Source organism: Elgaria multicarinata, chromosome 7, assembly GCF_023053635.1.
Source record: "Elgaria multicarinata webbii isolate HBS135686 ecotype San Diego chromosome 7, rElgMul1.1.pri, whole genome shotgun sequence".
Classification (NCBI taxonomy): domain Eukaryota; kingdom Metazoa; phylum Chordata; class Lepidosauria; order Squamata; family Anguidae; genus Elgaria; species Elgaria multicarinata.
The window spans coordinates 18,274,698-18,288,841 of NC_086177.1; the positions used below are offsets into that span (position 1 = coordinate 18,274,698).

General features: G+C 41.1%; 1 protein-coding gene across 1 annotated transcript in view; it reads right to left on the bottom strand.

Moving 5' to 3' along the window:
* Positions 1-13,615, bottom strand: part of LOC134401373 (cadherin-18) — a 222,672-nt gene extending 209,057 nt beyond the window's left edge. Inside the window, exon 1 of the mRNA XM_063130251.1 lies at positions 13,169-13,615. Coding sequence (XP_062986321.1) covers positions 13,169-13,396 — 228 coding nt within the window. The 5' untranslated portion in view covers positions 13,397-13,615. The remainder of the gene's footprint in view (positions 1-13,168) is intronic.
* Positions 13,616-14,144: the final 529 nt, after the last annotated feature.

Here is a 14,144-nt window from a genome sequence, read left to right on the forward strand (position 1 = left end):
TGCCACCCTCTGAGCTTCCCTCGGAGTAGGCACCCGGAGGAGGACCTTAGATGTTGAGCGGAGAGTATGGGTAGGTTCATGTCGGGAGAGCCATTTCGTCAGGTATTGTGGTCCCAAGCTGTGTAAGGCTTTATAGGTTAAAACCAGTACCTTGAATATTATTATTAATTTATTTATATAGCACCATCAGTGTACATGGTCGGAATAGGGGTCGGAAATGTGCAGGCAGCCAATGCAAGTGGGCCAGAGTCGGTCTTATATGCTCGAACCTTGTGGTTCTGGTTATCAATCTGGCTGCTGCATTTTGCACAAGCTGTAGCTTCTGAACCATCTTCAAAGGCAGCCCCACATAGAGCACATTGCAGTAATTTGGAGGTTACCAGAGCGCAGACAACTGAAGCTAGGTTATCACTGTCCAGATAGGGGTGTAGCTGGGGCACCAACCAAAGGTGGTAGAAGGCACTCCATGTATATCAGTGTATGTATTTCGAAACAGATGAAAAAACCAAGTTTGCAACCCTGAACACGAACATGAGAAGGAGAAGATGTCAGAAATGTTTGGAAAATGCACAGCCTTTTATTATACAAGCAGTTTTCAACTGCATAACTTTAAAATTGCATTACTTAATGCTTTAGTCTATGAAGGGGAGGGGAGTTGCACAACTTCGGAAAAAATATTTTGGTACAATTTTCCGGAAAAAATATTTTGGTACAATTTTCCCATTTGATTGCATTCATTTTCAATTTGTGTTATTGTCCTGTTTCTCAAAATCAAATACGGATCACAAATAACCGGAGAAAAGGAGATAAGGAAAATATCAAGCTGATGTTTGGACAATCTGGGTGAATGCAAACATCACTTGTTCACCCATCCCAAATAAAGTATGATTAATTAATCTCTCAGGGAGGGGAGTTTTCCATCATGTTTAAAAGAAGTGGTGGTATGGCCGCTTCTAAAAAAAGACCTCCCTCGACCCTCTAGATCTTAATAACTATCAAATATTCAATTTCTGGGCAAGGTGATTGAGAGGGCGGTTGCCCACCAACTCCAAGCAGTTTTGGATGACACAGATTTTCTAGACCCATTTCAAATTGGCTTTAGAGCAGGATATGGAGTTGAGACTGCTATGGTCGCCTTAGCGGATGATCTATGCTTGAGTATCGACAAGCGGGAGTGTGTTCCTGCTGGTGCTTTCGGACCTCTCAGCAGCTTTCGATACCATCGACCATGGTATCCTTCTGGAATGCCTGAGGGTATTAGGAATTGGGAGTACTGTGTTTCGCTGGTTCCGGTCCTACCTCTCAGGGAGGTTCCAGATGGTGATGCTTTGGGATAGCTGCTCCTCAAAAAAGGAGCTGCTATGTGGCATACCGCAAGGTGCCATCCTTTCCCCAATGCTATTTAATATTTACATGAAACCTCTGGGAGAGATCATCCAGAGGCATGGGGCGGGGTGCTATCAGTATGCTGATGACACCTAAATATATTCCTCTATGCCTTCCACAACAGCATCAGCTAAGAATAGTGTGTCTCCTCTGAGTGAATGTTTGGAGGCGGTAATGGCCTGGATGAGGAAAAACAAACTGAAGCTGAATCTAGACAAGACAGAGATGCTCGCTGTCAAAGGCCACAACCTGGGTTTGGAGGTGTGTCAACCAGTCCTGGATGGGGTTACACTCCCCCTGAAAGACTGTGTGTGGATCTATACTTCTGCTTATATCAGTTTTTTGAGCCTTTGTAACGTTGTAACTTGTATCGCTACCTTGTATACCTTGTATACCGTTGCTCAGTAGCGTTACTTATTATTATTATTATTATTATTATTATTATTATTATTATTATTATTATTATTATTATTACTTACCTTTACTTGGAACGTTGTTGTGGAGCACACTGTTCGTTGCCCCGTTGTCTGTGTTGTTCCTTCTTCCCATTTCTGTGATCCTTGAAATTCCCAGACTGTCCTTTCTCTGCGCCTCCCACTTCCTTGTTTTTGTATTTTCCGTGCCTCTCTAGCTAAAATTCCTTTATGTGCATGCTCTTAATTTCAAATCTTTGTGGCAGGAGTTCTTCAAAGAGAGTGTTTGTGGATTGTTGGAGTTGTCTGTCTCTTGAGCAAAGTGTAGGGATGCCTGGTGAATGGAATGTGTTAAACCTTTCTCATTTTTTAAACATTATTTCCGTGGCATTACATGCAACCTACCTCGGGTAAAAACTTTTTTTAAAAAAAAATATTAAAGGATGCGCATATGCGCATCCTTTAATATATTTTTTTTTAAAAAAAGTTTTTACCCGAGGTAGGTTGCATATAATGCCATGGAAATAATGTTTAAAAAATGAGAAAGATTTAACACATTCCGTTCACCAGTTCTAACAACTGTTACTGAAGGCACGTAGAGGAAGTTACATCAGACAGGAAGCCCAGTGAGGGATCATGTGACATTAGTTTCGCAATGTGATACAGAAGACATTGTAACAACGGAGCACATTGAAAGAAGTCTAACAATGTAGAAGTGTTACAACGAAAGGTAAAACGGTACAAAACCTTTCTGTATAACATTATAAGGAACACATCACGTGATCACTGACATCATCCAGAGCTATCTATAACGTTACAGCTACAGTAATGTAGATTCAGCCTGTGTTCGCAGCTTGGGGGTGCTTCTGGATCCATCACTCCAAATGACAGCCCAGATAGATGTGACAGCCAGGAGTGCCTACTATCAGCTTCGGCTGATACTCCAGCTGCACCCCATCCTAGAGTCGGAAGATCTAAAGATGGTAGTGCACATGCTGGTAACTTTGAGACTCGACTTCTGCAATGCCCTCTACAAAAGGTTATGTTTGTGTCTAATCCGGAAACTTCAATTAGTCCAAAATATGGCAGCCAGGTCACCAGTACACCTAGGGGTGACCACATTACACGAGTTTTAAAATCTCTTCACTGGCTGCCAATTAGTTTCTGGGCAAAGTATAAAGTGTTGGTTATTACCTTTAAAGCCCTTCATGTTTGGGTCCAGGCTACCTGCGGGATCGCCTTCTCCCATACAATCCACCCCGCACACTCAGGTCCTCTGGGAAGAATCTACTTCAGTCAGCCCAAACTAGGCTGACAGGTATTATCCAGACGACCTTCTCTTCCGCTGTTCCGAGACTGTGGAATGGCCTGCTGGAGGAGATTCGTTAACTTGACCGTCTTTTAGCATTTAAAAAAGCAATAAAGACTGATCTATTCCGGCAGGCCTATCCAGTAGAATTTTAGGATGTTTTAATCATGTACACTATGTTTTTAATCAGATTTTATGTGTTTTATTTATATTCACTGTTGTTCCCCCGCCTTGATCAAAGTGGAGAGGTGGGTAAGAATTATTATTATTATTATTATTATTATTATTATTATTATTATTATTAACCATTGCTACATGTAAAGTTGTCTACCATTAAATAGACAAACATTCATCCTACTCTCAATATGAATCACTTTTGTTGAGACCAACTGGGAGCAAATACATGGTGAAGCTACTAGTGAGAATGGAGGGGTGTACACACCTTATTTTCTATTCTGCCATCTCCTCCTCAGTGGAACCTACATGGGTTAAACTTCCAGAGCTGGCTGGCCTGATCCACAGAAATAGATCTGGGACTGAGTCAAAAGCAGGACAGGGCGAAAATTAATAGAGTCATTGCAGAAGTGTAAGGGGCTAGACCAACACAGGGCAGGGTGTGTGTGTGTGAATCTATTCCAGTCTTACCCCACCCCATTTGCCATTAAAGTGTTTTGGACTACAACTCCAAAATCTCCAGCTATTGCCCTGCTGATTGGGGTTGATAGAATTTGTAGTCCAAAACATCTGAGGTACATCAGGTTTGCCTACCACTGTGCTAAACAAAGGGGGAACTTCAAAAATCCCCCTCAAGATGCAAGGGAGATGGATTGGTTGGCTGTGTCTATGCCAGATTAGAGAGCATATTCCAGGAACAGCAGCTGAGCTGGCTTAATTACAGAGTTGGGTATTAGACTGTGATAATCAACATCATAAATTGGGAAGGAGTTTATCCTCAACGTGAAATTATCTATAAGGATTCCATCCCGCTCTGCCTTCTGTCCATCATTATGCTTATGATACATACAGGCCATGCACAAAACCTTCACTGAGGAGATGAAAGAGTTTTGTATGGCTGAAACCAATCCTTCTTACCGCCTGGTTTAAAATGTAAATACGCTGTGAGACTTGTTATGTGGAAACATTTAGACACATTTAATAGGCATGCCTGACATCCTCTCAAGACCATAAAGGTTAACACATGGTCATAAATATGGAATTTCAAGAAATTAACAATGTTTTTACTTCTTTCAGGATTTCCTTGATCTAATCTTCCCCTGATCAGCTTCCACACTTAATTACTTTGCAACTAATACCGTATGCCAACATATTATTGCATGTCTTTTGAGAATTAAATTAGACATGAAGTGAGATGGAGCCCACAAAGACGGAGCTCCCAATATATATTTTTCTTTCTAAAAAGCAACCAGGGGGGATTTGGAACACAGTCTTGGTGTGGGGCAAAGGGAGGTCTATCCCTTTGCTCTACAGCAGATGTTGGGGCCCTCGTCCTACACACCCACACACCCACACACACACCATTTCTTCCCTGCAAGGTTCTTTTTTCTGCCAACATGCAAACTAATGGAGCTGTTTCAACCTCTTTGCCTGCATTCGGGCAAGGGGGAAACACTGCAGGACTCATGACTTTGACTGCTCAGGGAAGGAAGTTCAGGGATTAGAAGGTTCACATTCAATACGGACCAGCACTGGGGAAGAAATCCACACGTTCGAACCACGATGCAAACTGGAATTCAGTTGAGATTTTGGATTTTTTTAAAAAACAAACAAACAAACCCAAAATGGCAGAAATTAGTTACCATAATGTTCAAAATGTGTTATATTAGGAAAATTACTTTCCAAAAAATGGCGGGCAAAAACACACATATCAGGAGAAATGTGCACAAAAGTATGTGTGAGTTTTCGAAGGAACTTGTTTTTAAAAAGCTCTCAAAGTTTGAAACAAACTGAAATTAAGATTGGAAATATGAGAAACTGAGGGAAACAGACATTGACAGATGCATCCATCCCTAATTGGGGCCATAGCTAGACCTAAGGTTTATTCCTGGATCGTCCAGGGGTCAAACCTGTTCATCTAGGTGACACACAGGAGATCTAGTGCTCAGGCAGGGGCGAACCCTGGATGATCCCAGGATAAACCTTAGGTCTTAGCTGTGGCCCCAGACTCGGTTTTCCCATACTCGCAGCGTTTTGAATCTAAGCTAGGCTCAGACAAACACTTGCACCATCCCAAACAGAGGTTTCACTAAAGCAGCATTCTCTAACCTGGTGCTCTCCATATATTTTGAACTACAACTCCCAGGATTCCTGACCATTGGCCAGGCTGTCTGAGGCTGTTGGAAGTTGAAATCCAAAACATCTGAAGGGGACCAGGTTGGGAACAGCAGCCCAAAGGCATACTGGGATAAAGAAGGATGCCACTCCACTGCAACTTTTCACTCTGCGGTGATAAAATCCACATATTATTTGCATTTGTCTCTGGCACTGTAAGTCCAAGGGGAAAAAAGTGGTAGCTTTTACATTTGCAAAGCTGGAGATTACATTTAGATGGCTCAGTAACTACAAAATCAATAGAAGCCAAACTGGGCAGTATCACCTAGTAGTTGGAGGACCCAAACCCTAACACTAATGGCAAACTACATGTTATATTGGGAAATCCATGACTGTTTTCCCATCATTCCTTTTTAAACTAGATGCATACACAAGGGAGGGGGGCTGCTAATTTTATTAGAGAAGCACAACAGGTCAAGGGTTCAATTCCATCCCTTCTCCTCTCTCTCTCTCTCTCTCTCTCTCTCTCTCTCTCTCTCTCTCTCTCTCTCTCACACACACACACACACACACACACAAACACCTACTATGCTGCTATGGTGAAAAACTACAGGTGCCTGTATTGTACCACCACACACACAAAAATAAATAGCCACTTGTGGCCAATTTAGGTTGAAAAAATAACACAGGGTGAAAGGCTGAAACCTCTGCCTCTGTACTGCTTTTCTATTCAAATTTCCAGCCCATTTCACTCTACTACAGTTGCATTTTTTTCATTTTGTTTTAAGATGGGAAATTGATCTGAACACTTCCAGCATAACGTTTATTTATTTGTTTGTAACATGTCTATACCGGTGTTTATAATAGAATCTCTCAGTAGTTCACAACATTACAGGGCAGGAGAACATTCCCCAAACAACACATTTATATTCTTTGCTATCCATGCTGGTGTTCAGATTTATAAAGATAAGGAGGTGGGAAATCAGAAATGGTTTGCAGTGCTTTTTTGAGGCCACTTTAACAGAAGCCTTAGGAAACAGTCTGCACTCATAAGATCCTGTGTTCTCGTTTCTTTATTGCATATAATTCCTGAAAAGATATTTCCCTGACCTATTAAAACTCATAAAGGCAGTACTTATATAGATTAATTTCATACAAGTTTTCTGGTCCCTACACACAATATTGTTCTGAGAAACACTACATAAGTTACATGTTAGGGAAGATATCCAGAGCTATTATGCATCTCAACACATGCTGTTGAACAAAACCTTTTTAATCTTAACAGGGATTTCATTACATGCACGAGCTACCACCTCTCTGATTGCAGACTTTGTCTGCAATGAACTAGAATTTGTATAATTGTGTGTGCGCGCAGACAATGCTTCTGCCACTTTGATGATGCTCTTGCTCCAAAATGGGTGTAACGAACATCAAAGGACCACTATCAAATATGTGAATGCATTAGCAATGACTGACAACCAACCACAGAGATTAATGACTGATTGGAGAGGTCAATGCTGCCAAGCAGAAATTACAGGGAACTACCTATCGTGCTTTTATCTAGCAGAATATTTCCTCTAAAATTAGCAGCAAAGCTAACTTAGTAATTGCATATTGTCATTAGTTATGGAGAACAGACTGTAAGGACTTAAATGATTAACTGGACAAGTCAATTGCTTCAAGTAGAAAGCCCTATAATTACACGAACAGCCCACAGTGACTTTATTTCTTTCACATGCATATTTATTCGTTCCCCGGTTACGGCAAAAAGAGTGACAAATTTGTCCTTGTCTACGTATTTTATGAGACAGGATTTTTATATTTAGCTTGATCATGGATCAACAGAACATATTCCATTCTATTTCCCAAGAACAACATGTCACCAGGAATGTAGATTTGATTTTAACAGGTCTTTGAGATCAGGCATGGGTGTGTGCCTTTTTTTTCATTTTTTACTTCAAAATTTTAAGCAATCCTTATATGAATGTCAAACACGGGGACTCATGAGGGTTAAATCCCATCAAAATGCTTGGAGTTTACTCAAAACCCACAATAACAGAAGCTCAGCTAAAATGTATACTATGGTTAGGGAAGGTAGCACCAAATCCAAGAGATAATCAACATGGTTAATGAGCAGTGTCAGGGAAGCTACTAGAGGAAAGAGGACTTCCTTCAGAAAATAGAAGTCTTGCCCAAGTGAAGAAAATAAAAAGGAGCACAAGCTGGCACAAAGGTGATGCAAGTAGACAGTAAGAGACACAAAGAAGTATTTTGAAGAGCATATCACTACCAATATCAAGGCCAACAATAAAGAATTCTTTAAATATATCAGAAGCAGGAAACCAGCTAGAGAATCAGTTAGACCGTTGGATGACAATGGAGTTAAAAGAGTACCAAAGGAGGACAGGGAGATTGCAGAGAAGCTGAATTAATTCTTGGCATCAGTGTTCACTGCACAGGATACAGGACAGATGTCTGTGCTTGAACTGATGTTTTCAGGAAGGGAGTCTGAGAAACTGAGGCAAATAGTGATGACAAAATATGAAGTTCTCAACTTTATTGATGAATTGAAAGCAAATAAATCACCAGGCCCAGATGGTATCCATCCTAGAGTTCTCAAAGAACTCAAATATGAAATTGCTGATCTCCTATCCAAAATATGCAACATGTCCCTGAGATCAGACTCCGAAATAGAGGACTGGAAGACAGCCAAAGTAATACCAAGTTTTAAAAGGGATCCAGGGAGGATCTGGAAAATTACAGGCTGGATAGCTTAACATATGTTCCTGGTGAATTGGTTGAAAAAATTAGTAAGCATATGGAAGGGAAAGCCCTGCTGGAAAAGAATCAACATGGCTTCCACAAAAGTAAGTCCTGTCTCATTAACCTTTTAGAGTTCCTTGAAAGTGTCAACAAACATGAAAGACAGGCATGATCCGGTGGACATTGTTTACTTGGACTTCCAAAAACCTTTTGATAAACTCCCTCTCCAAAGAGCAAATTTAGCAGTCATGGAATAAAGGGAGAGCTCATCTTACAGATCAGTAACTGGCTGAAGAATTGAAAGGAGAGAGTAGGAATAAATAATAAAATCTCCCAATGGAAGGAAGCAAATAGTGGGCTCCCTCAGGGATCTGAATTGGGACCAGTGCTTTTTCACTTGTTCATAAATGATCTGGAATTAGGACTGAGCAGTGAATTGGCCAAGTTTGCCGATGTCACCAAATTATTTAGGGATTGGGAGAAGCTCCAAACGGATCTCCCCAAACTGGGAGAGTGGGCATCCAAATGGCAAACAAGGTTCAATGTAAGCAAGCGTAAAGTGGTGCATGTTGGGCAAAAAATCCCAGCTTCAAGGATAACTTGATGGAATCTGAACTAGTGGTGTTTAACCAAGAAAGAGATCTTGGGATTGTGGTGGACAGCTCAATGAAAATGTCAACCCAGTGTGTGGCCATTCTCAAGAAGGCATACTCTATGTTAGGCATAATTAGAAAAGGAATTAATAAAATTGCCAGTCTCATGCGGCCTTTATACAAATATATGGTGCAACCACACTTGGAATACTATGTACAGTTCTGTTCATCACACCTAAAAAAGATATTATATATAGTTGGAAACATTGGAGAAAGGGGCAATTAAAATGATCAAGGGGCTGGAATATCTTCCCTATGAAAGAAGATAACAACATCTGGGGTTGTTTAGCTTAGAAAAGGACGTAACGTGGAACATGAAAAAATTATACATGGTGTAGAGAATGTGGATAAAGAGACTCCCCCCCCCCTCTCAATATACTAGAACCTAGGATCATCCCATGAAACTCATTGGTGGAAAATTCAGGATGGATAAAAGGAAGTACATCTTCATACAGGTCTTAGTTAACCTATGGAACTCCTATCACAAGATGTAGTGATAGCCAACAATTTGGATGGCTTTAAAAGGGTGTTGGATAAATTCCTGGAGGAGAAGGCTATCAATGGCTACTTGTCCTGATGGCTATGTGCTACCTTTAGGGATGGACGGACTCACCTCTGTCTTTGCTCACCAAGGCCTTGTTAAACTGCCATCACCACTGCCCACCCTCACTTGCCACAACACATGAGCCACTGGACAGCCCACTGAGTGACCAATGAGTGCTGTGGAGCAAGCCAGCATTTAGCATAAAAATGGTTGATAAGGTTTTCTGAAAATGAAATGTTGTGTAAATGGAAGCCATAGAGGGGGCATTTACACAACATTACAGGTCCATTTGCATAGGACCTGTAATGTTGCACTCTTATATCGTTCTTGTGGGTTTAGCATCTACAGCTGCCCATTGAAATCAACAGGATGCAACCGTGAATAAGCGCGCCCAGGCAGCTGCAGTCTTTCATGCAATTGGCAGTGCATGACAAGGGGAACAATATACAACCTCCAGTGGCAGCTGATAGGAGTTTTACTTGATTAATCCATTAATCTATGGATTAAATTTGCATGTGGGTTATAAGCAGTCTCTCTGGAGCAAGAAGAGGTCCCATTGAGTAGGTTCTTAGTCCTGAGTAGGCATTTTCACCTTAAAATGTGGGAAATTTATTTATTTATTTAAAACATTTGCATCTCGTCCTATATCATTAAGATCTCAGGGCAGCATACAGATGCAACCTCCTTGCCAGCAGTGGCCTCATTTTTAAAGATAAATAGATGAAAATTGGCACAGTGATCGCTCTTATGGAGGACTTTCAGCCTGTCAAATGTGATTCCAATTGGGTCATCCCTTGATTTTTTAATGATTTTTTAAAATACCCCTCTTAAACTCTTTTCCTGGTGGTGTACAAGTTCAAAGGATCGATCTTCCATGGCTTCATGTGAAGCTGTGCATCTTCAAGTTCATAAACTACAGATCTGCTGGTTCCCTTACTCAAAAGTAAATCCCATGGTTTGAACTGCATTTACATCCCAGTCATACTAAAATCACATGCAGGCTTACCTTTGAGTAAACCCCATTGAACAGAGGGAGATTTACTTCTGAGTAAACACATATAGAACTGACTTTTAATAGTGTGGTCACTCAGAAGCTTTCTTTTTAAAGTCTTAAAATAGCAAACTGGGAAGAAGTGCTCTGCAACCTCATGCTTACTTCTGAGGTCTTACTTCTGTTTACTCAGAAGTAAGTCTCTTTCTGTTCAATGGTGTTTACTCAAAGGTAAGCCTGCATCTGATTTTAGTATGTTCATGCTCCAAACCCTCCAGGCAGGGTGAGGGGAATGGGCATAGCCTAGGCAACAGGGAATAACCACGTAAGGAAGGAGGGCGCAGTGTCCAACTACCACCAACCAATGAACTGTAGGGGAGGTACAAAGGAGATCTGAGAGTGCATCTCAATGGAAGAACAGCAATATGGTGGTGTGGATGAGAAGAGAGGTGTAAAGATGAATGAAACGTAAAAGTGCAAAGGTGTAAGTTGATCAGGCGTTCCCACACTATGGAAACGAGGGTGGATAATTCAAGGATAAACCAGGGCAAATGTGCAGGTGTGATGGAGCCATTAATCTTCATATGAGAATACAAGCCGGTTCACGCAATCAAACAGCCACCATGTCTTATTTAACACACAGTGGGCTGTGCTGGTGAGTGTGGGTGGCCATTTTGAATATTCAATGCCCGGCTACCATTTGATCTGTTCTATAAACCTAGGGACCATGGGTTATGCAAGGGTTAAACAAGTCTCACATAACCCATGGTCGGCTTTTGGGTTAAACGAGGACTTAAGGTATGATGGGCTGTTCTGATCATGCGAACCAAGTCTATATCTTAATATTACATATGGTATTTTTCTGAAAGCTGTAGCTTATGGAGAGGTATAAAAGAGCATGCATATTTATTTGTGACAAATATTTGCAAGGTAACCTACTGTGCAGCTTGGTTCAAGAGTTTTGCAAGATAGCTAGATTAGAGGGCAAAGCCTTTCATCTCAGACCTATCTTTTAACACATATATACGGATCCATGCAATGCTTATTGCAAATTAAGAAAGAAGGTAGCTGAAAATTTGACATGACCATGGTGCCACACTTTTTCACTAAAACCCATAATGCTAAAAATCTCAGCATCTAAATAGGATTTTGAAAATGCTTCTCAGTTATTCTTTCCAAGAAGGGCTTATGATACTGTCAATACTCAAGCCACAGTCGCTCTCGAATTGGAGACCAGGCACCAAGTCTGCATCTGGCTCTTGTTGGTGAACCTTGGTGAAAAAAGAAATCATGAAAAAGAAATCACAGAAGGCAGAAGGATGTGCTCCATTCAAATAAATGCAGTGTCTCATTTGTCATCTGATTTAACCCACTGTCCCCGATTCTTTCTGGGCACAGATGCCGGAGGTCAGACATGCTCAGATAAATGAGTGGCAGGGCAGTTAATATTACTTCCACAGTGCAATGAGATGGAGAGATAAATGAGAGCGACAGATTCATACCAAATTGAGCATTCTCCCCTAAACATAATGCCGCAATCAGCCAATACAGATGCAATTAGGGATGGATGGATCAACCTCCTTCCGATTTCTCCAGGCATTCATTCAGCCACCCCCTCCCTCCATTCTCCCCCCACTCTGACCCACTCACAAGCCACCTGCCCTTACCGGACCCATCCGCAAGCACCCGGCATCTGTCCTTCCCTTCAGGACATCATCATATTGTGTAAAAATAGTGACTCGTGCTTTTCGTGAATCAAATCTTATGCAAACTGCAACCGTAAAACAGCCATTTATGCAGCATTACAGATGTAAATGGCTCGGCGAGCGGGAACAGGGGATCACAAAGCGAGGTCCAGGAACCAGGGCGCAGGGTAGTCCACCTGACTCCCAGACTCAGTCGGGTGCTCACGCCAACCCTAGATACAACAGAAATGCTTGCTGAAGCGGTGTAACAGGATCATGTCCGCTGACCCTGTTCCCAGCCAACATGTTCAACTGATGTTCTGAATAGTCTGTGCACATACATATTGTACACATTTAGGCTCTCTCTGTGTGAATGGGAACCCAACTGAAAGAAATGTGTACATGTGCACGCTCTGTTCAGATCTTCAACTGAATGCATGGAGGGTGGGGCGGGAGAGCAGTAGGCACAATCTAACTCCCCCTTCCACGCATTCACTGAATGAGTGATTGTTGTATGAAAAGGGCTATAGCATATTCTTGGTAGCTGTAATTTAAGGATGTTCACCTCTGGAATGGCTGCTGCAGATAGAGCTATACAGATATTTCTACTGTGCTCGCATTCCTAATGGAGAATCCCTACCTCTCCAACATATTTTTTGGTAGAACAGGATATAGAGCATAAATACCAAAAGACAGTGAAATACTTTTGAACTGATAGGGTTGCTTCCCCCTGCACTTGGGAGATTGAAAATGGTGTTTCCATGGAAATATTGAAGCTCCTCTGAACAACTGTTAACATTGAATAAGACTACCAGCTCAACACATCCAACAAAAGTTTCAATATGTATATGGGGAAATATATTTGAATCAGCAGAACCTTGATGTGGTGGTGTGCGCAAATTGGTGGTATTGGTACAATGTGTGTGTGTGTGTGTGTTTAAAAAGAAGAAGTAATATTCTTACCGACACATGTATGTTTTACAAATTCTTTTAAGAAATTGGATATCTGTAATAAATGTTCTATTATTATCATTATTATTATTATTATTCTAATACAGCACAACTAAACTGCTTGAATATCCTTTTGATTCTTTGCAGCACAGAAGAGATTTGTAGTACACAAGAGAGACTTTACCTTTCCAACATACTGCGGATCTGGTCCCATGTGCTCTTCTAAAACAAAGAACTGGTTCCACACCCATCCACGTTTGGGGCGATGATGCACTTCCGTTTCCCCTTCTATATGTTTTGTTTGGTTTCTGGTCACCTTGATGGAGCCATGATGTGCAGTTCCATAACACCTCTGCACAAAACAGAGACAAACTAGGACTGGGCAGATGCAAGATGTGCTCGTAATTCTCATTGTAGGATCGCTTGCCAGTTCAAGGTCTTTTCTTTCCCTTTCTCCGCTTCCCCTTTCCCACTGTAATCCGTTAATAGGCTCCCATGGGTGAAGGAAAGAATTGGTTTAAAAAAACAGTCCAGAAAGTTTCTTTTTTTCTGTCCATGGTTTAGCTGCCCATTGGTCGAAGGGCATTTACATCATGGAAAGCCGTGTGATGAAACCACTCACTTTGGTGATGTTCACAAACGGTTGCTGGAGCCCCACATTTTATACCTAATGGGGAGAAAAAAAGAAAGAAAGAAAACACTTTTCAGTCACTAAGAATGGTAATTTCAGGTGGTTGAGCTCCAGTAAAGGTGTACCTGTTATTGCATAAAGAAATCACCCAAGGCAACTAACATTCCCTGTATAATAAATAAATAAATAAATAAATAAATAAATAAATAAATATCAATTTGTAGAAATGTGTACGTTTTTATTTATGCATCTTAAAATTAGCATAGTGCAGGTGGCAAGAGCAGAATAGCTCAGTATACTGCGAGCATGAAGCGAAGCCTCGATACAGAAAATTTATTTTATGTTTTATTTATGAAGATTTATAGCCCATCCGAATCCCTGAAGCTCTAGCCAGCTAACACCATTTTCTTATCTTGTGCATTCTTCAAGAACCTTGTCAAATAGGTGGCTTTATAATCATGCCCCCATGAACACAGTTCATGTCATTCCATCTCAAGAGAGATTAGTAGGATAGGGGAAAGTGCAGAGA